The 26,681-nt window shown below is 35.3% G+C and overlaps 2 protein-coding genes across 2 annotated transcripts; one reads left to right on the top strand and one right to left on the bottom strand.

The window, feature by feature from the left end:
• Positions 1-1,473: 1,473 nt before the first annotated feature.
• Positions 1,474-10,377, bottom strand: depdc4 (DEP domain containing 4). The gene is made up of 9 exons (XM_028450333.1): positions 10,270-10,377; positions 8,478-8,886; positions 7,205-7,359; positions 6,197-6,392; positions 5,893-6,113; positions 4,837-4,979; positions 4,611-4,736; positions 4,401-4,479; positions 1,474-2,225 (listed from the first exon to the last, which is right to left on the bottom strand). The coding sequence occupies exons 1-9, from the start codon at positions 10,343-10,345 to the stop codon at positions 2,026-2,028; spliced, it is 1,605 nt and encodes a 534-aa protein (XP_028306134.1). The 5' UTR covers positions 10,346-10,377; the 3' UTR covers positions 1,474-2,025.
• Positions 10,378-11,524: 1,147 nt separating this feature from the next.
• tcp11l2 (t-complex 11, testis-specific-like 2) lies at positions 11,525-24,962 on the top strand. The gene is made up of 10 exons (XM_028451779.1): positions 11,525-11,673; positions 17,022-17,187; positions 17,298-17,430; positions 18,771-18,891; positions 20,101-20,324; positions 20,410-20,546; positions 21,352-21,530; positions 22,256-22,437; positions 22,554-22,726; positions 23,985-24,962. The coding sequence occupies exons 2-10, from the start codon at positions 17,040-17,042 to the stop codon at positions 24,236-24,238; spliced, it is 1,551 nt and encodes a 516-aa protein (XP_028307580.1). The 5' UTR covers positions 11,525-11,673; positions 17,022-17,039; the 3' UTR covers positions 24,239-24,962.
• The last annotated feature ends 1,719 nt before the right edge of the window (positions 24,963-26,681 follow it).

The following is a 26,681-nucleotide window of genomic DNA, read 5'->3' as shown; positions in this document are numbered from 1 at the left end:
TCTGAGAGACCTGCTGGGTTCATACCTGACTAACATCTCACTGATGTATTCTGGACCAAACCCATTCACAGATTTATACACCAGCAGCAGAACTTTAAAGTCTATTCTGAGGCTGACTGGGAGCCAGTGTAAAGACTTTAAAACTGGAGTAATGTGTTCTGACCTCTTTGTTCTGGTTAAGACCCGAGCTGCAGCGTTCTGAACCAGCTGTAGCTGTTTGATGCTCTTTTGGGGGATTCCTGTCAGAAGACCATTACAATAGTCCAGTCTGCTGGAGATAAAAGCATGGACCAGTTTCTCCTGATCTTTCTGAGCCATTAAACCTTTCACTCTGGAGATGTTCTTTAGGTGGTAGAAGCTGTTTTTGTGATAGATTTGATCTGACTGCTGAATGTAAGATCTGAGTCAATCAGAACACCAAGGTTTTTGACTTAGTCTTTAGCTTTTAAAGATCCAGACTCAAGATAATTGCTGACAGCAGTCCTCTTTTCCTTGTTACCAAAGACAATCACCTCCATCTTGTCATGGTTTAGTTGAAGGAAGTTTTCACTCATCCAGAAGTGATATATCTACATTTTTTTTCTTCAAGTGTCCTGCTAGGAACTAGCCCTGCTCCAACTCTGGAAGGGAAACATCTCTTAAAATAACCACTGCACTGTTGTGATTCAGGCACCTTTAATTAGATCCAACATTCCATTTAAAAAGCCAAACAAGTCCCAGCATCTTAAAGTGCAAAATTCCAGTGTTTGTAAGAAAACGGACAAAATAATTAGTTTAAAAGATCACATCAACAGTACCAAACTTCAATTACCCGCAGTTCAAGTCAAATCCTTTGATTTTTACTTGTTTAAACCTGATAATTACATGAAATTAGGGCAGGGTAAAAAAATTGATTCATCAAATACGTAGATAAAAATGATTTTTATTTTGCAAATTTGAGTTTAAAAAATAAAAATAAAAAAAAATTCCCACCAGTTTTTTTTCGGACCTTTTCATGTTCTGTCCTTGTGGGTTACCGTAGCGCGATGCGAGCCAGCCCCCTATTTGTTTACCCTTTAAGTAGCTATATGTGTGCCACAGGCAAGTTAAATGTTTTATTCACACTATGCTGAAATGCTAAGGGAAGAAGTTATTTAGTTTTAATTGTAATGTTATATGTTATAAAATATGTAGTTATCTGATTTCTTATTCAGACAATTGAAGCTACTGTGAAGGCGCTGTCGCACTTTTGCTTAAACCTGGTTAAAGCTTGACATTGCTGAATGACAGAGACTCACTTACTTTTTATTTTGGGATTATTCTATGCATTTTAACTCTTGAGGACAATCACAGCAATAAGGTTGCACTTTTGACAATATACGGTATCTGATGTCTGCAGTCATTTTTAAATGCATTGAAAAAAATAAAAACTCAATTAAAAAATAAAAAATAAAAAAATCATTGTATTTGTAAAGGCAAAATTGCCCAGCCCTACATGAAATATGTATATATAAAATAAAAAATACATTATCACCCTTACTTTAAAAAAGTATAAATCATTATTACCATAAATTAAAAATTGGTATTGAGCTTCATTTGAGCACATGTCTGCAGTATAGTTTTTCATTCTGTGTTGCTTGTAATCAAATAAAAATGTACCTAATTTGCCAAAAGCACTTTTTTATGTCCAAAACCCACTGAACTCAACACTTTCTTATATACAGCATACATGCCTTATAAAACAGTGGAAAAATATCATGAAAAACCTTTAACTAAGAAATTACTGCTGCTTCACTGGATCATTAAATTCATCATTATTTTACAAATAAAATATCTTTATCAGCCTATTTTACACAACTGTTTAATAGTGACGCAAATATTAGATCTGAGCGGAGCTGCTCCTTAAATCCCATATTGTTTTTGTAACAAAACAAATGCCAAATATTAAAAGGCCACTAAGTGCTGAAGCTTTAACAGTTTCCCATTCCTTAAAGGCAGCTTTGGCTCTAGAGAACCTGTGGATCTACTGCTGGCATCTGTGACCTTTCACAAAGTGCTGGAAAAGTGCTGGAGGAAAACCACAGGGTGATGTTTCTCAAACTCTCTGAGCAGCCTCTTCTTCTCCTTGGCTGGAAGGCTCTGGTTGGAGGAAATGCTGCTGAGGAGTTGTTTCAGGTTCTCCAAGGTGGACGATTCACGCTGATCCTCGTATTCCTGAGGAGTCGCCTGCTGGCAGAAGGTGAACGCTACAACATAGAGAGAGAAAAGCTTCAGCTGAGGATGGAAATACAGTACATGGGGCGACCGTGGCTCAGGTGGTAGAGGGTCGTCTTCTGATCGAGAGGTTGGGGGTTCGATCCCAGTACCTGACTATGTGTCGAAGTGTCCTTGGGCAAGACACTGAACCCTAAGTTGCTCCCAGTGGTCGACTAGCGCCTTGCATGGCAGTCCCACTGGTGTGTGAATGTGAGAGTGATTGGGTGAATGAGCTGATGTGTAAAGCGCTTTGAGACTGCTTCAGTGTGGTGATAAAGCGCTATATAAATCAAGTCCATTTACCATTTACAGAGAATAGCAGAGGTGAAAGCCATGGTACTGTAATTTAATTGTATTTGTGGGCACTTCTAAATCAGTCATTTTACTTGTACTGAAGTAATAATAATAATTAGGGGTGTCCCGATCCGATATTGATATTGGTCCGATATCAGCCAGAAAACGAATATCGTATTTTATCGGACTGCATCTAAAATCTCCGATATATATTATATTTATTCAATTGTAGAATACTGTAGATATTATGTTGAAGGTTAAAATGTATGTAACCAATTGGTTAATAATAAATGGGTCAGTTATTCTCATACCTACTGTTGCTGACTATTGTTCTCTGTTTGAGTAACATCACTGGATCAAACATTTTCTAATATTCCACACTACAAAATAAGTAATAAAAGTATGTATGATTCTTGCTGTTAACGTATTGGATCGTAATCGGCCGACACTCAAGGCTGCAATATCGGTATCGTATCAGAAGTGAAAAAGCTGTATCGGGACATCCCTAATAATACTTATTATTTATTTAAAAGTGCCTTTCAGTCCACCCAAGGACACTTTAAAATAGAAAACAGAAAAATGAAAACAATGCAACACATTATAAAACAGAATCATAAAAAAAAGATAAATTATGGAATGTGAAGTGAATGTGTGGATTGGTATAGATGGTGTGTTTTAAATAGAAGTAAAGTAATTCATTACATTTCTACACCCAACATTTGCTGAGTACATAATTATTTTCTGTTTCATGGTCTCATTGAACAACATAATCCATATAATGGCTTGAATTTATATAGCGCTTTCTTCGAGGAAACTCAAAAAGTGTTAGAGAAATCATTATTCATTCACACGGTCAGCTACAATGTAGCCACAGCTGCCCTAGGGCAGACTGACAGAGGAGTGGCTGCCATTTCGCACCTACGGCCCCTCTGACCGCCACCAACAAGTGCCTTGCCCAAGGACACAACGACAATGACTCGGTTAGAGTGGGATTTGAACCCCCAACCCTTCGGATACTGGACAACCCACTCTACCACTGAGCCATGGTCGCCCCATATGTTCTTAGTCGTGTCGTTTCTGATCAACGTCCAGCCACATTCTTGGGTACAGGCTGTGATTTCGACCCACATGGCACATTTGGCATGGCACTGTTTTTGCTGACTTGTTGTGTTCCTACACTTCACCCTTCGGTCTTCAGGCCAGGGTCTCCTAAAGAGCCCAAAAACCCATTTTAAAACCCGGGGAGACCTGACGTTCCAGGCTGTGACCTCCAGACTCAAGAATGACCTTCAGCAGTCCTTCTGGGAGCTTGACTGTGTGGACTCTTAAGAAACATTTGAAGACTTTGCTTTTCAGAAAAGCTTTTAGTTAACTGAATTTTAAATTTTTACTATCCTTTAATGATGCTGCTGTTATGATGTATATGCACCCATGTTTTATTATTCTATTATTATGTTGCACTTGTATTTTTACCACAACTCTGTACAGCACTTTGTGATTTTATTTGCAAAAAGCTCTTTATGAATAAATTACTTATACTCAGACTTGACAAAACTTTTATTTTATACACATGCTTTTGTTCCAATTGTGCAAGATTTCATCTCTTCCTTTTTAATTTTATACACGAGATGTTTACTGTATGCAAGGGAACCGTGGCAACATGTATTACCAAAAACACATGGGAGGTGAAAGTAACTAGTAACTTTTACTTTGAGTACTATTTAATTCAGCTAGTTTTTATTTTGAGTATTCTATGTATGACTTACTTGTACTTGTGTGCAATTTAAATCCAGCAACAGTACTTCTACTTGAGTAGGACAAATCAGTACTCTTTACACCTTTGCAGAATAGTCTGAGTGTATTTGTCTCACAGGCAATGGAGTCCAAGTCTTTCCCTTGTTGCAAAGTCCTCAGAGTTCTTCTGACAGCTTCAATAAGAGTAATCGGAGTCTAGAATTATAGACGAAAAAAAAGTGTCATTTCTTCTGCATGGAACAGAAAAGCTATCAATAAAGATGTTATGAAGTAGATCATGTAGTGGTAAAAAGGGTTGGGAGGACATTAGAAGATCTGAGCAGCACCTTGAAGAGTTCAGTGTGATTGTCGGTGAGAAACAGAACGAGTGTTTCACTCTGGGATCGACTCAGTTCCTGATTCTGAACCAGTGCTTTCTGGAAGGTGCGGCAGACCAACGTCCTGTTATCAGTCTGTAACAAAAAAACACACATAAGAAGACACGATTTTACAGATCTAGAAATGATCCAAAAAGTTTTAATTATTAATATTTAGGAGGAGAAGGGGAGATGCCTGTTTCTGTAGACGGCAGGCGTTTGTTTGAGCTGCAGCCGCCATGAAGGTCAATAATCTCCTCAGTTCATCTCTAACGCTCGTCTCCAACAACCGCAAACACAACTGGGATGTTTTAATGGCTTCTGGCATCTTCCCTTCATCTGCAAATCAAACAGAAAAACAGAATCAGTGGTAAGAAGAAACAAAAGCAGTGACATAAGCCAGTAATTCTCAACCTTTTCAGCCCGCAACCCCCAAAATAAAGGTGCCAGAAACCGAGGACCCCCACAGTACCTGAAGGTGCCATCTATAAAGGGGAATAAAGGGGAGAGCTTTTTGGGGTCCATCCATAAAGTCAGCAAAATGATGGTCCATTGTTCTATGAATCTGCGATAACCACATTTATTTATTAAATAATCTGAATAATATCCACTGTTATCCAGGAAGTTTATTATTATTTGTGCCATAGTATATAGTCATCTTTAAAATGCAAATCCTTGTTTTAATCAGAAATAAAATGGCTTAAAAGTGACCAAAAATGGTGGAAAAGGTGGTGAAATGGGATTTTAAAAACCATAGAAATTAGTTAAATTTGCAAGTGGTAAAAAGGGTTCAAAGTGTCAATAATTAAACTGGCAAAAAATGGGCATGAAAAATCGTGAATGTGGTTAAATTAGCAAAAACAAGCATGAAAAATGGTGAAAAGAGACAATATATGCAAAATTAGGTGGGAAAAAGTGGTGGAAAGCATTTCTAAGTGCCAAAAATGCCTTAAAAGTGGAAAACACATACAGAAAAGGCATTGAAATTTGAGGGAGAAGTGGCAGATATGGGAGTAATGTAGTAAAAATGCATTAAAAGGAGCAAAAATATGGCAAGAAAAAGTGATGAAAATAGGTTAAAATATGGAAAGTTTGGTGTAGTTGCAGATAATGGGTAAAAATAAGCAAAAATTGGGTCAAATTATTAAAAAATATAGTTTTAGTTTCTTAAAGGGATCTTGCGACCCCCTCCCAGTGTCTCGTGACCACAAGGTTGAGAACCCCTGACATAAGTAACATTACAAAGGCTTACCCAGTAAATTCAGAATAGCTACATGTATATCCAGGTGACGTCCTGAGAGGAGTGGAGCTCTCTCCTGGTTACTGTAGAACTTAGCGATGGTGTCAAAGAGCAGCCTCTTCTGCTCAGCGTTCTCCTTCTCTGAGGAACAGAGCTGCTCCTCTGCAACCACGATCAGTTCATCAGGCAGGAGCTCTAAGCAGTGTGCTGCTGCAGAAAGCCATCCATCCAACCTGAACAAAGGAAGGAAACACAGTAAAAGTGCTGCAGACGACAAGAAAACCAAATCGGGCTAATGATGAGTCAGAGCTCTAACTGGGTCAGATTAAGAGCCTCGGGCAGCTCTCGATCCAGGCACGTGTTGGAGATAATGAGGTCCTGGTTGGTCATAGGAGGTCTGTGGATCTGGAATGGAACTCTCCCTGGAGAGGTGAGGATGGAGTCCAGCATGGGGACGTCAACAATCTGCAGCAGCTGTGAAAGAGTCTGCTGCTTCCAAACACCATCCACCACTGAGGAGAGGAACAGGAAATGAGGTCAGAAAATAAGATGAGACTTTATTAGTCCAATAATGGGGAAATGTTGAAATACATATACATTCATTTTATTTTAATCGTGATCTAGATTTTTGTTGTCAGAATTAAATTAACCTGATCGTCGGCTATATTTACATTTAACCCTTTAAAAAAAGTTACACTCTTGGTACCCTTCATAAAACTGTTGTATATAAATATTTTATTAATATCAGTTATTTTCAACAACTCCAGCTCATCATAATATATATAAAGTTTTCAATATATTTCTGATTTCTTTTTTTATTTTTACGTTTTTATGCCCTTTCTGTCATAAAAACACAATTTTTCTTCAATGACAAAACCACAAAATATGCATTTTTTGTCATAAATAAGGTGCAAAGTGGAACATTTGATATGAAGTTATTACAGACTTGAGTAAATCAATAATTGATAAGAACATTGATTTAGGCATAAATACTTTTAGAGTAATATGTATAAATTACATCTGTTTATGTATGGTAGATATGTGTGAAATGGATCTAGCCTCCAGCTGATGACGACGCCCCCCTCCCCAAGAAAAAAACTCCTCTGATCTATACGATTCACATAAATGACCTATTTTGAGTTCAAAATGGCAAATTTCGCCAAAAAGCGACTATTTGCATGAACTAATAACATAAAGGAAAAGGCATTAAAAGCAGTAGGAGAGCATCATTAATGATAAAAACATACATACATGGATTCTCCTTTCAGAAAAACTACTGTTTGGTAGTTATTACTCATGCCATTAGAGAAAAACCAACACCTACCTGCTTTGGATAGAAAACTATGAGTTGTTGTCGGTGTTGTTTTTAAAGCTACGGCGCAGGACGGCTGCAGGTCGATGTTCCTCAGCAGACGTTCGACCCTCCTGTCTGAAGGTCCAACAGCAAGAGGATTAGATATGGTCCTGAGTTCTCTCAACCTGTGCAGAGAAATGGCAGCATTATGGGTTAATTATGGCGTAAAGTTCCATCTAATTCTATTACAGTTGATTTAATAACAAAAAACTAAAATTCTATGTAATCAATTTAAAGTAAAAAAACAGTTAGTATAAGTTGGGAGAATGTATTCATATCACAATACGCTATATACTGTACATAACGCTAGATTTTTTTGATTCATACCAACCCATTGTTCCTCAAGTCAAAGTTACTCAAACTTGCAGATTTTGTTATATTTCAAACTAGTATTCAAGATGTATTTAAGGTCAAGAATACATTATTACCAGAAAACATTCAAAAGCTCTTTAATGAGAGGAAAGGGAATTACAAACTGAGAAGTAAAATGAACGTTAGATCTGTGAGTGTGCAGACAACTCGGAAAAGCTTTTGTGTTCCAGTATGTGGAATAAGAAGGAATAACAGTTTGATCATTTAAATCATAGAGCGTACAAATATCAAGCAATTTAAAAGAAAATGTCTTAATGTTGTATCACAATTTTGAAAGTGTGCGATATGTTTTGTGTAAAGATGAGACACAATTCATGTATTAACAGCAGCATTGGTTGGAAAACAGGATGCTGAAAATGAGGTTATTTGTTACTGTAATGTAGGAAAAGGGGCGGGACTAATAAGTTTATACTTCCACTCACTCCCTTTTGAACACAAAAAGTATGTGCGTGCAATAATATATGTGATTATTGTTTTATTTTGTTTGTTTTTGTCTAGGGATGTCCGGATACAACTTTTTCACTTCCGATACGATACCAATATTGCTGCCTTGGGTATTGACCGATACCGATATCAATCCGATACAATATCAGCAAGAATCCTACATACTTTTATGACTTATTTTGAAGTGTGGAATGTTAGAAAAGGTTTGATCCAGTGATGTTACTCAAACAAAGAACAATAGTCAGCAACAGTAGGTATCCCATATTCGTTTTCTGGCTGATATCGGACTGATATCAATATCGGATCGGGACACCCCTAGTTTTTCCTGAAGGGAAGCCATCTGCATCAAATCTTTTGTTTATTCTAATATTGTTCCTTGTATTATTGCATTTCTTGAAAATAAAACAGTATAATCAAAATAACCAACCTAGAGCTCTTCTTCTTCTTCCTTATCTCCTGTTCCCCTGGTTGGTTTTCATCTACAAAGACAGCATTCGAAGACGTTCCATGTTCTATAAAGCGATACAGGCTACAGCTGCTGTCCTCAAACGACGCCTCCTTGTCCCTGTGGAACAGCTTGGTTCCTATTGGCTCAAACACGTTAGCCTCCATCAGTGCCTGACACAGACGAGCCGCTTTGAGCCGAGACACCTCGCTGGTGCAGAAGGCCACGTTCTGCATCAGGTAACTGAGAACTGTATCCACAGCGTCTGAGCCGGTGAAGCAGTCTGAGTGGAGGCGAAGGTTTCTCCTGCAGCGACGGACCTGGATCTGACTGTGCAGAGCATGGATGATGTTGTGCCACAGCTGAGTGGCACCAAAGGGTCCTGAGAAACCTGAGGATAGGAGAACACACGTTTAGAACAATATTATAACATTAAAAGTAACAGGAACTGGTAACAACAGTGTTTTGTTTTATATCTTTAAAAGAAGTCACTGAAAAGTATTTCCTCTTACAAAGGTGACTCTCACATTTCATAAAGTTACAACATGAAATCAAAAAAAGACGAGAATAAACATTTCCTTTTTAGGCATTGTTTGTTATAGAGGATTAATGCACAAAGATGCACCAGGTCAGATATTTTATATTTTTACTGCATTTTATATATTTATTACCCATGATTAATATTTGAGAAAGTGAGCGTATGGATTACTTATGTTTGATATTGTGTGTGGTAAAGAATACAAATTATATAATAATAGTTCTATAATAATAATAAAAAAAACTATCTGTATATTTTCGATCAATTACTCGATATTTCAGGCAACTTGAACCTCTTTGTAAAACACTGCATTAGAGTAGGGCTGGGAAAAAAATCGATTTAATAGATTTAATGAATTTGTAGATAAAATCGTTTTTTATTTTGCAAATTTAAAGTTTTGTTTTTTTCCACCACAATTTTTTCAAACTTTTTCACATTCCGTCCTTGTGGGTTACCGTAGCGCGATGTGAACCAGCCCCCTCTGTATTTACATGTGTTTATTCTTTGAGTAGCTATATGTGTGCTACAGGCATGTTTAATGTTTTATTCACACTATGCTGAGATGGTAAGGGAAAAGTTTATTGTTTTTTATTTGTAATGTTATATGTTATAAAATATGTAGTTATCTGATTTCATAATCAGAAAATTTAAGCTACTGTGAAGGCGCTGTTACACTTTTGCTTAAACCTGGGTTAATGCTTGAAATTGTTGAATGACAGAAACTCATTTACTTTTTATTTTGGGATTATTCTATGCATTTTAACTCTTGAGGACAATCACAGCAATAAAGTTGCACTTCTGACAATATATCTGATGTCTGCAGTCATTTTTAAGTGCAATGAAGAAAAAAAAATAAAAATCGAAAATCGAATCGAAACTCGAATTTTTCTTTAAAAAATAAGATTCTTTTTTTTTTTTTAGGCCAAATCGCCCAGCACTACTTTAATGTAAAGTTTTTCATGTTAAGAGTAACGTTTAAATCATACTTTAATCTTGTTGTGCGAGTCCAACTTAATTATAAATAGAGCTAAAATTACAATTTAATTTGATTTACAATACAATACATTCAGTCGAAGTAAATATAACTTGAGCTTAAAATGACACACTGTGTCAGTCAATACTTTGAATTTGGAGCGATTATTTGTTGATGTCGTTTGTGTACTTTAGCGTTTAGCAAACTATCCAGAAACTATCATTTAACTCCTAAATCGTTTGAATAGTCTACTTTAATCTTACCATTCTGAATGTTTTCACGAAAACTTCTGGTTTGACTGTTTAACCTTCGGAACCGTGGAGTCAAATCTAGCGCCATCGCTACTCAAATACGTGACGTCATAATTTTCTTCTTCGTTTGAAACCTTAGCTCACTGCTGCCCCCACAGGCCACTGTGTGAACGACAGTGTTTTCGTCATAGATTTTCATTGTTTTATCATAGTTTTTGCCTTTTGTACATTATGTATGTGTGAGAATAAATGTACAATAGTATGATAAAATATTAATATGATTACTTGGAGATATGGTTGTGATACATTTGGGAATGTAAAGCATATATTTTCTCAAGCTCATACTGTATATGTTTACTTACATACAGGCCGAAAGATTGAGTACTTCTGTGCATTATTCAGTGACTCATTAAGATAAAATAGCAACAATTGTATTGTAATTATAATTTAAAAAATAGTTTAAAAATAAAAATGATAATCATTATATCAGGTTTATCAGTCATTATCACAGTTTTGTTTGCTAAACTATTGCATAAACTAAAACTTTGTATCTTTAATTTAATTTTTTTTTTTTTTTTTTTTTTAAAGTTTGCAATATACAAACAAATATGAATCAGTCATTCCAGTTCACAGAATTGCAACAATTACTGAGAGCAACAGTAACAGTTTCAAATAAAGGAGAAATTTACATTCATGGATGTGAAATTTCCCATATAAAATGTAAAGATTAACAACAGTACATAGTTTATTTTCATTGAATTCAAATTCGGCGATGATATTCTTCCCTTCAATGTCGATTTTATGTGATGTTTTATGGAGGTAGATTTGTGTCTTTATTATTTAATCAAGCAAAACCTTTTCAATCAAAAACATGTTTACTTCAATCAAAGAAAAAAAAGGGTTCAAATGCAAGTAAACTTTTTTTGATTGAAAAGTTATTTTTTAATTTTTTTTTAATTGAATAATAAAGACAAATCTACCTCCATAAAACAACACATGAAATTCCTCATAGCAACCCAGCTTCGTTATGTACAGCGTTGCGATGTCACATCCGGGTATTAACAGCCTGACATGAACGTGGCTGTATTTGTACACTTGAGCGGAACAGTCTATTATGCCAAAAGGAGAAAACAAATATACAATTGTTGAATTATCATATAAAATGTAAATATCTATTTTTACTACACATTTTACACGCTTTTACACTACATTCAAGTGGTATAGTTTGAAAATATTCCAGCTACGTGTGTCTAGGTCTATATATATTAACTAAACACCCCTCCTTATGAAATGGTTCAGTCTGTTTGTCCTCGACGCTCAGCTGAGGAAAGAAAGGACTTTAAACACGGACTGGACTGGAGCCCTAAACTAAAACTGACTTTAACATTTTTCTCCTTCTTTGTGGACTTAAATGAGGTAAAACCTGTTTTATTTCTCATGTTTGTCATTGTGATTCACTTTACAGGCTCTGCTGGTAACTTATTATCTTGCTCTGTTGTTACGCAGAGAAAAGGTTATGTTCGAGTCTTAATTAAAGCTTTGCACTAGGTTAGCATCGCTTAGTATAAAGTGTCATTAAAAAGTCATGAGTCATGATGTCATAATTTAAGTTAAGTGATAAAACTCCAATAGTTTGTTGCTAAACAAAGGCAGGAATGTAGCTTTGACAACAATAATAACTTTGACAGGCACCACAAATGTAATATATGTGGTTTTAATGTTTGTATTGATTTTACGGTTTGATAAGATGTACTATTTCTGACGTGGAGGGAGCTCTTGTTTTGGTGCTGCTCTGATCACGTGTATCCACTTTTTACGCGTGTGTGGGTTTTTTTTTTTTTTTTTTTAATTTTATCCACGTGCACGTGCCGTATAGCCAATGACTTTCCATGTATGAGTGACTGACAGGAATCCCGGCCAATCAGCGGAGTTCTGTAGAACTAGGCTCCGCCTTCTTCTGCGACTGCTTTGTTTACAACGCACAAGTGTGGCTCACGGATGTCTTTGTTTGTGCAGGAATTGTTTTTGTTTTCTTTAATTTTTTAAAAATTTATTGTTTTTTTTCCCTTGTTTGTGATTTATAGTTATACATTGGATTTGAAGACATTTTGGTACATGTGTGTATTTTACTAATCTGAGCCATTTAATGAATAAATAAATCTTATAACTATCATTTGAGAGGTAGAGAAATGTGTAATGTGCCTAACTATGGATGAATAACTAAATAAATGTCAAAAATGACAAAGAAAAATGTAAAATTAATTATAAATATAAGTGAGAAAAATACAATGATGAAAAAATTAAAATATGTTGTTCAAAACAAGAAAAATAAATTCTCCAAAACTTAAACATAGATTGATGAAGAAAAAAAGAAAATACATATATATTTGAACTTTTATTAATTTATCTGTCCAAAGTGTGTCTGTTAAACAAAACAAAAATAAAAAATATTTTTAATATGTATAAAATACATGATTAAATAAAAGTAAAAAATAAATTATTTTTCTTTTCTTTTTTTTAATTTCCACTTTTATTTATGAAATTGATATTTAATTTCTGGACAATGTTTTAGCATATTTTTTTTTTTGCATTTTTAAAAATTTTAATTAATGATGTATTTATATTTGAACTTATATTTATTTATTTGAATTCAATATTCCTTTTTTTTTACTTTTCACGTTTATTTTTGTATTTTTTAAAATTTTTCTACAGGTTTGGTCTTTCATACTTAACAGCTATGGGAACGTAAATACAATATTTTTGACGATAATATTCTACTGGTAAATGCCTTGTTTTCTCTTGTTCAGCCTTTCAATCACCCGTGATGATCTCTAAAAATTAGCCTAATGTCTTATTGTGACCTAGCTGTCAAGTCCAGCAGATGATGTAATGAATGAGCAGCCCCCCACACACGCACACGCCCCTGAGCTATCTTTGAACTACAAGAGCTGCCGGAGCGTCTGTCTTCATTTATGGAAACAGATAAATGAGAGCAGTCACGAGAACACTCGAAAGGCTTAAGCAGTGTACGTTTCATATCACATGAGCACATCTAAATCAAGCTAAGGTTTGAGTTAAGGTGAGCAATATAAGTCAATATACTTGTTTCTAGGGGTTGCATTGCCATGACGATATGATTCATGATTTGCATGACACGATATGATACATCCTGACACTGTAAACAGTACAACATATATTGTGATGTCTATAATTACAAATTTCACATTTACAAGTACAAATTTGTACGCAATATGACTTATTTAATTTTTTTTCAACTTGCTCAAACAAGTAAATGGTATCTAACTGTAATTCAAATACCAATATCACAAACAAGTGGTATGTATATGAAACTGTCTAGTTATGTTTTTCAAAACAGTTTAACTTTTGCTTCTACAACAGACTCTGATTCTGTTAAATTCTTAAAGAAAAGTTACAACATACATCTAGAGTAGTGAGGTAGTTTAACATGGTCTGATGTGGTTCACTGACACCTAGTGACAGGGCGTTTATGTGCTATGCATATGTTAGCGCAAATAAATGTTTTTTTGTTTGTTAAAAAACATGATTTGAAAAAATTCATTTTGACATTTTTTGGATCGATACAATAATTGCGGGTGAAATATCGCAATATATTGCCGAATTGATTTTTTTCTTACACCTTTAGTTGTTACAGTTGGTAACATTTACAATAGCATCTGCATAACTTAATTAGGGTTTTCCGACACGTTTTCCTTCCGATACAATGCCAATATTTCCGCCTTACATATTGGCTGATATAAATTTCATGCAATATTAACCAAACATACTATGATTACCTATTTTGTAGTGTGGAATGTTAGAAAAGTCTTGATCAAATTATATTATTCAGAGAACAATAGTGAGCAACACAACAGTAAGAATTAGGAAAAACTAACTGACCCATTTAATATTATTAACCAATGGGTTACATTCATTTTAACATTAAACATAAGAATATTCTACCATTGCATACAATGAAACCTTGGGGAAAAAACCCTCAATAAATCTAATAAAACAAGTCGTTTTTCTGCTCATATTGGACTAATATCTAATATCAACACCGGATTGGGACAACCTTACTTTAAAAAATAAATAGTATTATTTTTTTTAATTTTTTTACTTCCTGAAGCCAACGTTTTGTGTTTTGTGGTGGACCAGCAACACACAGGCTGGTGTAACAGCATGTGGTTAGCGGTGAAGAACGCTCTGTTGTCCTTGTGTTACCCGGGGTGACACTGGAGACGTCAGGTAGACGGAGACGGGAACAAAAGTAAAGGGTGGACCAGTGTTTGTTGTTGGCGTGAGATACCATGGCATGGTTCTAATTCTTACCTGTCAGGCTTTTATTTCTTCTAAAAAATAATGCGTCTCTAGAGTTATATATCTGTTATCTTTATACAAAAAGCCAACTGTCTGCAACCTGATCTGTTTCAAGGTAGGAGAAAAAAGTGCTTAATATTATACTGTGTTTGCTGTTAATCTATTGCAGGTACAGCCTCAGTGAGAGAGTGTCAGTGTTTGACTACGTGTTATAAATGTCATACTAACGTACTACTCATACTAAGTTTGATGTCAAAATGATTACGTAGTGTGTTCACATTAGATAGTATGAAAAGTTTGAATATGCGAGAAATACCTGGATGTATAGTATATCAGGACATTTTTTAAGTATGCACGGCGGGCACACTAGTCATACTCAACTTCCCATGATGCATTGCGAGCGGAATGTAAAATTGTCCCGGGACCAGCTTCAAACTAAAAATCAAACATCCCCTTTTCAAAATAAAAGCATCTCTTCTTGTCTTCCATGAGTTTTTTTTTTCACGCTTTTGTAAATAGGGCTCTTGTTTCGAAGTTAACAGGAAGTTTTGTCAGTAGCACAATGGCAGGTCTGTGAAAATCTCCAAAATGGCTTAATTAAATGTGTATACGTGACATTTATGGATCAAATGAGCACATGTTGAAATTCTACTTGGTCACTTTCTCACTTTAAATGTTTTCAGAACTTTCAAAGGTGGAGAATCAACAGAGATATTTAGCCTCAGTGTGCTTCAGGTTTTTGTCATTGTAGGTTTGAAATGCATCTTGGGAAGTATATCTCAGTGAGAACCGGTCATCATCCTAATCATACTAATCGTATATAGTAGACAGTGTATACTAATGATGAGAGGTGAAAGTACAAAATTACAAGTACTCATGTTACTGTAATGAGTATCTTTTATGGGTTCTTACATGTTTTTAGTGTATTTCTAAATCAGTAATTTTACTTGAACATTTTATTTGTTTTAAAAGAAGTAAAGTAATTCATTACATTTCTACACCCAACTGTTACTGAGTGAATTATTATTTTTTGTTTTAAAATGATCAACAGACATTGTAAAACTCCAATAATTACCCGACAACGATGAAACGCATCACTTCATAGCCGACCAATCAGATTAAACGTAACGTGTGGCGCCAAAACAGCTTTAAACGCTGGTTATTTTTCTCAGTTTTAGAGTTCATGAATGTAGCTATACTTAGAGCCTGATCATTTATTATTTTGAATAGAATTAATTGGTGTTTTTTATTTTAAAAATAATTGTATATTTTGTCAAACCTTTTATTTTATACAGATGCCTTTGTGGAAAATAAATTAAGCTCCAATTGTGCAAGATTTGGTCTCTTCCTTTTTAAGTTTATACATGAGATGTTTACTGTATGTAAGGGAACTGTAGCAAGATTTATTACCAAACATAAACGTAGGTAGTAACCTTTATTTTGAGTACTATTTAAGTGAGCTACTTTTACTTGTACTCCAGTATTTTATGTATGACTTACTTGTACTTGAGTACAATTTCAATCAAGTAATAGTACTTTTTGTTGAGTAGGATATATCAGTGGTTTTTACACCTCTTTCTCTATTATATGTCCTGTTAATGTACTGCAATCTGCAGGTACGGCCTCAGTGAGAGTCTATTAGTAATTCTACACTGTGGTGGTCAATCATTATTATCCCCGCCACAAAGTGAAAGAGGGATATAAGTTTGAGGTCCGTGCGTCCGAGTTAAAGGGGACAGCTTTTCTCAGAAACTGTTTAAGATAGGATAACCAAATTCGGTGTGTGGCTTCAGGGTATCAATACCTTGATAGAGTTTGAAAATGAGAAGCACGCAATTATTTTTTTCCGGAGTTGTTGCCCTTGTTTCGGTTTTTTTTTGCCCTTGTTCCATTTTTTTTACTCTGTTCGAAGTATCTTCAAAGGGGACAACTTTTCTTAGAAACCGTTTAAGACAGGATAACCAACTTCGGTGTGTGGCTTTAGGGTATCAGTACCTTGATGGAGTTTGAAAATGAGAAGCACGCAAAAAAAAAATTCTGGAGTTATTGTTCATATATTGTTTTAGTAGTCATACCGTTTCTGGAATGTGTTCTGATGTTACTTCAGTGCATGCAGTCTGTGAACACCTGACAAGGGCCAACTCCATCAATTAATTTAGTAAATTTTATATTCTGATGTGATAAGATTTTTTATGTATACATCTAAGTTCTTCGATTTAGGACATTTAGGAAAAGGTTGTGAGTTATAATGAGAACCAATCTGGAGGGGGATGTTGATGACTGTCTTCTTGTTAACTTAACTTTTTTGGTGGTTTCATATACTATGCATTGTAAAGTGACCTTGGTTGACCTGAATGGTGCTGGTTTTCAAATAAAATGTATTATTATTATTATTAGTGAGCTAAGAGTTGTTCCTGGTTCCTCAGGTGAAGCTTTAATCCAAGATGCCTCTGAACGATGAACAACCCCCCTCCCCCTCCAGTGGTGAGGACCAGGGTAGTGACGTGGAGTCATCATCAGAGCACTGTGACAGCGTCACCACCAGCGACCTGGAAAGCTCATGTGAAAGCAGCAAGCACTGCACCCCCTCCTGTGAGTGTTCCCGCCCCCGTAACGTGCTGACTCGGGATTTTACTTCACTGCATTAGATCAAGATTATAATCTCCTGTGTGCAATAATCTGTGAATGTTTGTCGTCCACAGCGAGCCCACCTAAAAGCCTAACGCTGGATGAAGTCAAAGACACCACGAGGGACATGTTTAACCTCAGTCTGTCTCACGAGGTCATCATGAACCACAGTTACAGAGTACAATATGATACTTTACCTCAGGGAAGGTAAACATAACATATCATTTGTTTCTTAATGCTATGTTGTTGTCCTTCCCTATGAAGGTAGTAGGGGTGGGGGGAAAAGTCGATTCACATAAGAATCACAATTCTAATCATTCACAATTCTGAATCGATTCATAAACTTCGAAAATCGATTTTTATTTTTTCAAAAAAAGCTCTGATTCAGAAGATCGGCTTAGAGTTTTTACTCAGGAAACACTGTAAACTGAACATACAAATACATATAGAACCGTTCGTGGTGACGTCATCATCCGGGACACTTGGCCCAGTAATGGCCCCCCCCCCATTTTGAGAGGTGCCAACAACTGAGCTTGCAACACACTCGACTCTGGTGAAGAAAACGCCATATTTTACGAACATAGACTGGGATTAGATTCCCCAGAAAGACTGAAATATGAAAAGAATCTGTTCTGCTCAGTTTGGAGTGTTGGCCGGACCAAATTCCTCACAGTTCGTGGAAAGGAAACTCAACTGGGTGGCCTGATCTGGAGTGGCTGGCAACTTACGAGTACCTGTTTGAGACTTTTGGTGTGTTCACAAAAGAGAAAATGCGAACGTACAAAAGTCTTGAGACTACTAGGTCAAATGTCCCGGATGTGTGACGTCACGCAAATCTATTGATTGTGTTCTCATAAATAGAAAATACCACTATACAAAAAGTCAGCAAGCTTTATGCTAACGTCTATGGGAAAACCCATGTATATGCTCATGCTAACATTTACTGCGCTCTGCAATGATTTATATAACACACCATTTAGTGTGTTATATAAACACCAGGAGTGTTAATATCAGACAGAACACTTAAACATACTCACAAATATATGTTTTTTTCAAGCTGAAAATACAAAAACTTAGTAGAGACCAGGAGGCCATGGGCTTTAAAGATGACTACCACGGCAACAGTGTTAGGACAAAACACACAAACTCACCCAAACCGTTACAGTCTGTGACACAAACCCAACAGGAAACAGCAGCGACCCCAATTTACAATGTATTACATAGACAACACAAGGAGTTTGTGTGTTTTTATTTGTTTAGCATGAATAAATGTTACCTTTTGTCTTAAGTTTGCCCTTGTGTGATTATGTCATTGGAATCAGTTTATTTAAAATTATCTTATACAAACTGTATTGTTTTGATGTCATAATTTGCCTTAACACACTATGCGTTGTATCAATTTTTGAATTGAGAATCGGTTAAAACGAGAATCGGAATCAAATCGAATCGTGAGACACCCAAAGATTCACATCCCTAGAAGGAAGTTTATTTTGTTCTCATTATTATTTGTAATTTCTTTAACTGATCCTATGTATTTTCCTTTCCAGTTTATGGAAGCTAGTCAGAGATAATCTCCACAAGGCTTACTGGGATAAACTGGAGTCTGAGCTGAACGATGACCCTCCTGTATATGAACACGCCATCAAATTATTGGAGGAGATCAGAGAGGTCAGCACAGAGCCTGTACATGTTCACTTTTTTTTACTAATAATAAAATCTTCCCAAAAGGAACAAGCGGGTCAGAAAATGGTTTGATGGAAATCTTCCCATTTTTCATTTATTAAAAAAAAATGCTAATATGCTAAGGTTTCATTTATTCAGACAACATTCTTCAATAAATTTACTTTGAAATTCACTTTGATCTCCTAAACTTTATCAGAAAATCAAAGTCAATTTTAATGTAAATTTTCTAAAAAGTAACCTTAATATATTATTTTAAAAAAAAGACATGAACATGAACTTGCTGGAATTATTAAAAAAGATACAGCATAATTTTTTTGTGATATAAAATCCATTTTGAAACCTCTATGTAATAAATTGCAATTTATTTTGTAATATGTTTTAAACTAATTGATCGAGATCCATGTAATCTTTTTTTTTTTTTCAATTGAAATATAATAAAAATAATTTTACTTTGAAGGTTTAAGAAGTGAGGGATACAGCAAAACTTGTCTGACGATAATACTGTAAAATCTATCTTTTGTACTTTATACTTTATTTTAAAGTAATTGAGCACGTCCTATTTGTTCTTTTGTTTTAAAAATGAAATTATGTTAATCATTTTATTTTCAAGGTTTATGACATGTGGATTCAGTCCTAAAAAAAACAACATAAATAAACAAAAGTGTCAAACAAATGACATTTTTTAAAATATCTTTCTGACTTGATGAATTAATTAATTTATGTAATATAATGTTTCAATTTGACAAAGGTACAGCAGAATTTTTTGTGATAAATGTGTATATTTTAAAACTAGCTTATATAATGAATTGCAATTTTTGTAATAGGTTTTAAAGTAATTGATCAAGATCCATTTGATTTATTTGTTTTTTTTGTTGAAATATATTGAAAATCATCATCAGGTTTAAGACGTGTGGGAATCTGTCTATGATTTACAGCAAAACTGTGATGAATGTATCTTTTTTTTTTTAAACTTCTTTGTTATTTGTCATTTTAAGTAATTGAAAAAGCCCTATTTGTTCTTTTGTTTGTTTTTTAATTGAGTTATGTTAATAATCATTTTATTTTGAAGGTTTAGGATAGGTGGAGGTCAGCCTCTGTCTTGGAGAATTCATGTAGAAATGCCACATAAATGAACGTTTCAGGTTGAAAAATACAAACCCATTCTTAAAAATATGTTTCTCATGTGATGAACAGATCTTGCTGTCGTTCCTGAATCCGGGCGCTAATCAGACGCGGACTCAGATCACCGAGGTCCTGGACATGGACCTGATTCGTCAACAGGCTGAAAACGATGCTGTGGACATGCAGGGCTTGGCCTCCTACATCATAACTACGATGGGAAAGATGTGCACGCCAATGAGGGACGAGGAAATCAAGAAGCTACGAGAGAACACTGACAACATAGTGATTCTCTTCAGGTAACTAACTTAGAATACGGAAACAGATATTATGACATATTAGTGTTTTTTTTTTTTAATAAAAGTCCCTGGTTTTGTGTTTTAGGGAAATATTTCGTGTACTGGATCTGATGAACTTGGACATGCTCAACTGGTCCATTCGTTACTTGAGACATTTGATGCAGCGGCATGGTGTCGAGTACGAGAGGGAAAAGTTTCAGAGCATCCTCGATAAAGTACCAAGTGAGTTTATTACTGTTTTCTATTTACGCTGTACTTTTGAGGACATCCTCAGGTCTCAGAGTGAGTTATCAGACCAAACAGACTCACGTCTTAGCAAAACATCTGTCAGATGACACGACCTCAGGCTTCAAAATAAAAGTGAACAGACTCCTTATTATTTCTGTGTATTTCCATTGGTTTTACTTTATCTTTTGTTTACCAATTTGTCTGATATAATTTAGTTGTTTTGCTACTGTGTGTGTGTTGTTTAATTGTATTATTATTATTACTTTATTTGTGTATATATATATATGTTTTGTGTGTGTGTTGGGTGGTGTATATAGTGTATGTGATTTTCTTTTCTTGGATGTGAATATTAACAAAAATGGATTGTATGTACCTTGAGAAGAATATGTCACCATGGAAACCCAATGAAAAAAGAACGACATGGCGTATTTTGAAGGAACTGGAAGTATACATAAAGAAGTAAGTTTAATAAAAAGTGTTTTTTTCCTTTTATTTTTGGAAGGTTAAGATATATTAACACATTGTTGGAATAAATAAATAAATATAAAGCAGCTTTCAACTTACTTTCGTATCTGAAGCAGTACATATTGATGACGTCATGTATATTTCCGGTTCCTTTAAAATGCAACGTGTCGTGTTTTACGGCACGATGCAGTTTTATTTGAGACCGTTTAGTCTGATGACTTTTATTTTTACATCATTTTGAGACCTAAGGATGTCCTCAAATGTTCACCTTACACCTTAGATTCATGCTTTGCTTGATCTTAATCATCGTGGCCTTCCTTCCCATCACTCTCAGATGCTTTGGATCGCACAACTCTGTGGATTAGATCAGCTTTGGACGAGCTGACTTCAATAAATGCCAACATGGAGCAAAGTGGAAAAGGACAGCGGGAGATGCCGACGCCGTTCCAGGTCCTTAATATGGCCTTCCTCAACATCCTCACATGGGATTACTCCAAGGGTCCACTGCCTGAGGTAACCGTATGGAAAATGCTGACTTACAAATGTGGCCCAAAACCTTTGAATGTACTTATGATAAGATTTGTCTAACGAAACACATTATTTTGCACCATATTTGTTATATTAACTTTTAAAAAAACACTGCTTTACCGTCTTAGACCCTTCAACAGTCAGTGATTTACTCTCTAACTTCAGGCCACCAGAGCGTGTCAGCGCACTGTTTATGGGAGAGTAAAGGTCCCTTAGGAGAGCTCTTCTTCTCTGCTTCATTGTCTACTACAAAACCACAGAGTCGCCCCCTGCGGTCACAGATTTTTTTTGGGTTGCAACTGTTTTTATTCTCTTTCCGTAAAACGAAAGAGGTTTACATCGACATCTTTAACTTTTCTTGATTATTTAAAGCAACCAAAGGCACAAATTGGAATTTTGTCCAAAAAAGCTTATTAAATAATAATCTAAAAAGCAGAATGAATGTTTCACTCCAATAAGAAACAATGGGTGTGACGTCATCAATCATGTGATTTCAAGATGGCGGAGCACACGGTCGAAGACGGTAAAGTGAAGCCATTTTTAAAAGTTAATATAACAAATATGGTGCAAAAATAATGTGTTTTGTTAGGCATAGATTTTCTAATAAGTGCATTTCAAAGATTTTAGGCCAGATTTGTAAAAACAGTGGAGGATCTCTTTGATAAGCTAGATCAGTTTGTGTATTTTATTTTGAAATGCTTCTTCCTCAGACCTGGATCACAGATGAAGGGCGAGTTCAGGAGATCCAGTGGCAGCTCCAGCAGAGTCAGGCCGTGTGTGAGGTGCTGCTGATCATCTACAGCACCGTAGGGGGGCCCATCCAAGGCCTGCCCTCCCTGTCCGAGCGACTCAAGCGGATGATCAGCGTGTTGCTGGATGGCATGCACAGGCCGTCAGTTGATTTTTAAAATCTACTCGTTAAACACTCAACCTGGTGTGGTTTTAAGTTTCTCCCCAGTAGGTAACAGGATTAAACCTCACCTACCTTCTCTCTCTTTGTGTTCTCAGGGACTTTAACCTTAATGAGGCGCTGGAGGGCATCAGTGCTCAGATTTGCTGTGAGCTCAACAAGTCTTTAATAGAGAGAGGATACCCAGCACTGAGCCCAGCACTGCAGGCTACACTCAAAGGACAGATCTGTGGCATTTCACAAAGGGACAACCCCATCTGCACCCTCGTTGGTAAGACTCATAGGCTTCTTGGGAACTTATTAGACGCCAGGCAGTCTCTAATAAGTTCATCTAATAATTTAAAATTATATTTATGAGTTTTTTCATTTATCTATTTTGCACAATTAAAAAAAAAAAAAAAAATACATAATATCACAGAAATGCATATACAGTGCAGTAATAGGCAGAAAGCTGAAAGAGTTTAAATAAATATTATACTGTTTCACATTAAAACACACAATCTCAAACAACTGTGTTCTGTACTTTCTCAAATATATATGTAGTTAAAATAAAATGCAGTATAAAAATATCTGAGCTGGTGCATCTTGTCACTTTGTACACAAACGCTGACAACTCTGTATTAATGCAGGGATGTTCAACTCTATCACAGCGTAGGCCACAAAAATGTGATTGTGTCTGATCTAAGGACCACATTATAAACTGTTATGTCAGCATTTAGAATAATGATCAATCTGAGAATTAACACAAGGTGAGAAAGGGTTTTGTCTTTGTGGTGTTGTTGTTTTGTTAGTTTTTAGCAATTTTGTGTATTTTGGAGTCATTATGTGTGTTTTTGTTATTTTTTTTTTGTGTTCTTGGTGTAATTTTCTGCATTTTTGTTGTCAATTTATGAATTTTTGGGGTCACTTTCTGTATTTCTGTTGTTCTTTCTCTATTTTCCTGTCATTTTGTGCAATTTTGTTGAGTTTTGTGTGTCTTTGGAGCCATTCTGTAATTTGTTATTTTTTGCGTACTTTTTTTGCTTAAGTGGTTGTTGTGTCTGTCTTTGTTGTCATTTGTTGTTTAATGAGTCATTTTATGTGTTTTTTTTCTGTACTTGTTGCATTTTGCTGTTGATTTGCATGTTTTTGGGAGTTATTTTGTGTATTATGTTGGGCTTTATATTCCTTTCAAGTTCTTGAAGTACAGTTTTTGGGGATTTGTTTTGGGAGCCACACAAAATTAGACCGAGGGCCACATGTGGCCCCGGGGCTGCCAGTTACTCATGTCTGTTTTAGAGAAAAAAAAGTCTTGAGTCACCAGAAGTGTGCAATATACAGTAAAATGGGGTCACAACAACAAAAAGGTTGGGAATCACTGTATTTTAAGGTATAAAAATGTTGGCTTTGTTCTAATTCTTTTGCAACCAGAGGAATTTGTATTATTAGTTTCTATTTAGGTTGTAAATACATCGAGTAATGTTGACATACTGTATCTAACAGTTTTAGAGTTCCCTGTCCTCACCTCACCCTCCATCTTTTCTCTGCAGAGGACCGCGTGCACCACTTTTTCCGGGCCGTCCTCACAGACCCCAAACCCCAGGCTAGACTTGAACAGACCCCAGCTGGATTGACATCCATTAAACCTGAACTGGTAACATTGGGATCCAAATTCACCACCCTGGTTAACTACAACAGGTCCGTCTATGGACCTTTTTACGCCAACATCATGAAGACGCTGATGTTCAACGGCAGCTTACCCACACCCATTCCTCCTCAGAGCCCCTCCCAGGATTGTGTGTAAAGATGTGTGTGCGTGTGTGTGTGTGTGTGCACGTTTGTGTGTGTGTTTATGATAAATACCAGTTCTGGTAGAAAAAACAAACAAAAAGACGAACATTGCAAACACTGAAGCTCGTGACGGAAAGATATTATGTTTTGTTCATTATTTTTAAACCAGTCGATCACTATTGTATCTTGGAACATGACTGTTTATATCTTTTACTTGTAGAGTAGCAGCTTATTTCCTTTTTCAGACATTTAACAAGTCATTTATCCAATTATGCAGTAAACGGATACGTAACGAACAAATGCGTCGTTAGAAAATGCCACACTTGAAAAATTGATGCAAGGCACAAGCGAGCCCTTTGTTCAGCTCTTCATTGACTGTGTTTTTGGTTTTATTTTGGTTGTTGTACCTGTGCTGTTTTTTTGTAAATGACTACATTTGAATTTGATTCCCCAAAACTTGTAAAACCAGTTGTGCATTAGTTGTTTTGTGTAAGGTTTAGTACTTTTTATTTGTTGAAGCATTTGTTACATAATGTTGTGTTTTCTTCAGTCGTTGCATTGTTTTTTGGTTCATAATGCATGGTGGGAAATGAAAGGTGCTAATGTCAAAAGAAATGATCTGTCCAAAGTTTCCAGCGGACCTATGTATGCACATTGAAAAGCAAAGTAGTTTGTACAAAAGTTTACATAATGATGTGGGGGGAGTTGTTTTTCTTTACTACAGTTATAATAAAACATAAATAAATAAAAAAAAAATGTCTGCTGCATGTGTGGCTTTTGTTAGGGCTGGGCAATATATCGAGTTTTCTTTATTGGCGAGGAAAAAAATGACAATATTGCCTATATCGAGGTGTGTGTGTGTATATATATATATATATTTTTTTTTTTACTTTGATTTATACAATCACACAGTACAAATCACATCGTACAAGTATTTAATATTATTTGTAGAGTACAGTTATCCAGTGTCATTTACAATTTTTCCATATTTCTGAGATATAAATATATGTATATATATATTTTGTATTTTAGGAGTCGCTGTTTTCATTACTTTGCAGAACAGCAAGTAAAGCGCAGTTTGATGAATTTCTGAGTACGTCCTGATTCAGACCTTCCACTGAACAAGCCACGCTACAGAACTCACTCACACGTGCTGTCCCTTAGAGGAGAAAAAGCCATAAATGGCACATATTGTGCAGCTGTTAGTTAATTAAAGTTCCTGTGTGGAATTTTCCATCAGCACATTTTTAACCCAGAATTGTCTTCCTGGTAAGGCTATATTGAGTTAAAAATATCCAGATTTATATCATATATTGCCATTTTGAGAAAAAATATTGAGATATTAGTTTTGTTCCATGTCGCCCAGCCCTACTGTCAGCCATGATATTAGGACCACTGACAGGTAAGTGAATATACTGTTATAATTATTATGGCTTATTAGGTGGTTTCAAATGAGTTTTGCAGTTTGACTTTGTGTAATTATTGTTTCATGGAGGGGGCAGATGTTAATATTTTTTCTATCTTTTTCTTCTTTTTTTTCCAATGTGGAGGAGAAATAAATTTGTTTCAATAGTCTTGAATTAAACAAGAAAACAAATGAATGACACCTCCTGGCATTAACACGTTGAATTACTAACAATGCCACATCCTTTAAATTTTTATTAATTTCTTTTTTGAAAAATACAAAATGTATATGTCGTCAACCGAAAATGTGTAAAGCAGGATTTGAACATGAGACCTTTGCTGAAAAGAGTCAATAATGTAATTTTACGAAACAAATATCTAAATAAATGTTAGAACACAAATATAAAACTGTTGTAAGTCTAAAAAAACAGTATTTTGAAATTAAATATTAAAACTGAAAAAATAAAAAGCAATATTACAAATAGTTATCCAAAACAAACAAAATATTTAAAAAACATTTTTTTTTTTTTTTTAAATATTTTTTTTCTTATTCACCTAACCATTGAGTGGTTATGATATAATAGCTAGCATATGGTTGAAGGGTGAATTTACACACACGTCCTCAAATCCTCTATCAAAATAGAAACATCAATATCTAGTCATTTTTAAATAATACAAAATTGTGTCCAGAAATTGACAATTACTTTAATGGAAGGAATTTGAATGTACAGGGTCTATGTTTTCTACCTAGAATAATAATTATAATTGGGCTTTAAACTTAAATTAACTAATATACAAAGAGAGAAAACAGTGTTTAAATAAAATCACCCAGAAAAGTAATAAAAAGTGGACTCAATGACCCTTATTATCAGAGCATCTTCAGGTCACTGAAAAAAACAACAACATGTTCTCTCCTGTTTACAGCATGCGGCTGGGTTGCCTTTACGTGCGGCTTCGGAATAGTTTAATATTAATCAAAGTTGAGTATTTTACCAAATATCAGTATGTTTTCATTTCAAATGTTTGCATTATTCTGTAATTAAATTGTTTCC

The sequence above is a fragment of the Gouania willdenowi genome, chromosome 6 (assembly GCF_900634775.1).
Source record: "Gouania willdenowi chromosome 6, fGouWil2.1, whole genome shotgun sequence".
NCBI lineage: Eukaryota > Metazoa > Chordata > Actinopteri > Blenniiformes > Gobiesocidae > Gouania > Gouania willdenowi.
The sequence above is the reverse complement of the archived record's forward strand: the minus strand, read 5'-3'. Positions and strand labels throughout refer to the sequence as shown.

Excerpts from the sequence above, each read along its gene's own strand:
- depdc4 (XM_028450333.1), bottom strand. The coding sequence starts at position 10,345 with ATGGCGCTAGATTTGACTCCACGGTTCCGAAGGTTAAACAGTCAAACC. Across the intron at positions 4,737-4,836 it reads CCTGCCGTCTACAGAAACAG|ACTGATAACAGGACGTTGGT; the intron begins GCATCTCCCCTT and ends TTTTTGTTACAG. Across the intron at positions 4,480-4,610 it reads ATCACACTGAACTCTTCAAG|ACTCCGATTACTCTTATTGA; the intron begins GTGCTGCTCAGA and ends CTATAATTCTAG.
- tcp11l2 (XM_028451779.1), top strand. The coding sequence starts at position 17,040 with ATGCCTCTGAACGATGAACAACCCCCCTCCCCCTCCAGTGGTGAGGAC. Across the intron at positions 21,531-22,255 it reads CCAAGGGTCCACTGCCTGAG|ACCTGGATCACAGATGAAGG; the intron begins GTAACCGTATGG and ends CTTCTTCCTCAG. Across the intron at positions 22,727-23,984 it reads CCCCATCTGCACCCTCGTTG|AGGACCGCGTGCACCACTTT; the intron begins GTAAGACTCATA and ends TTTTCTCTGCAG.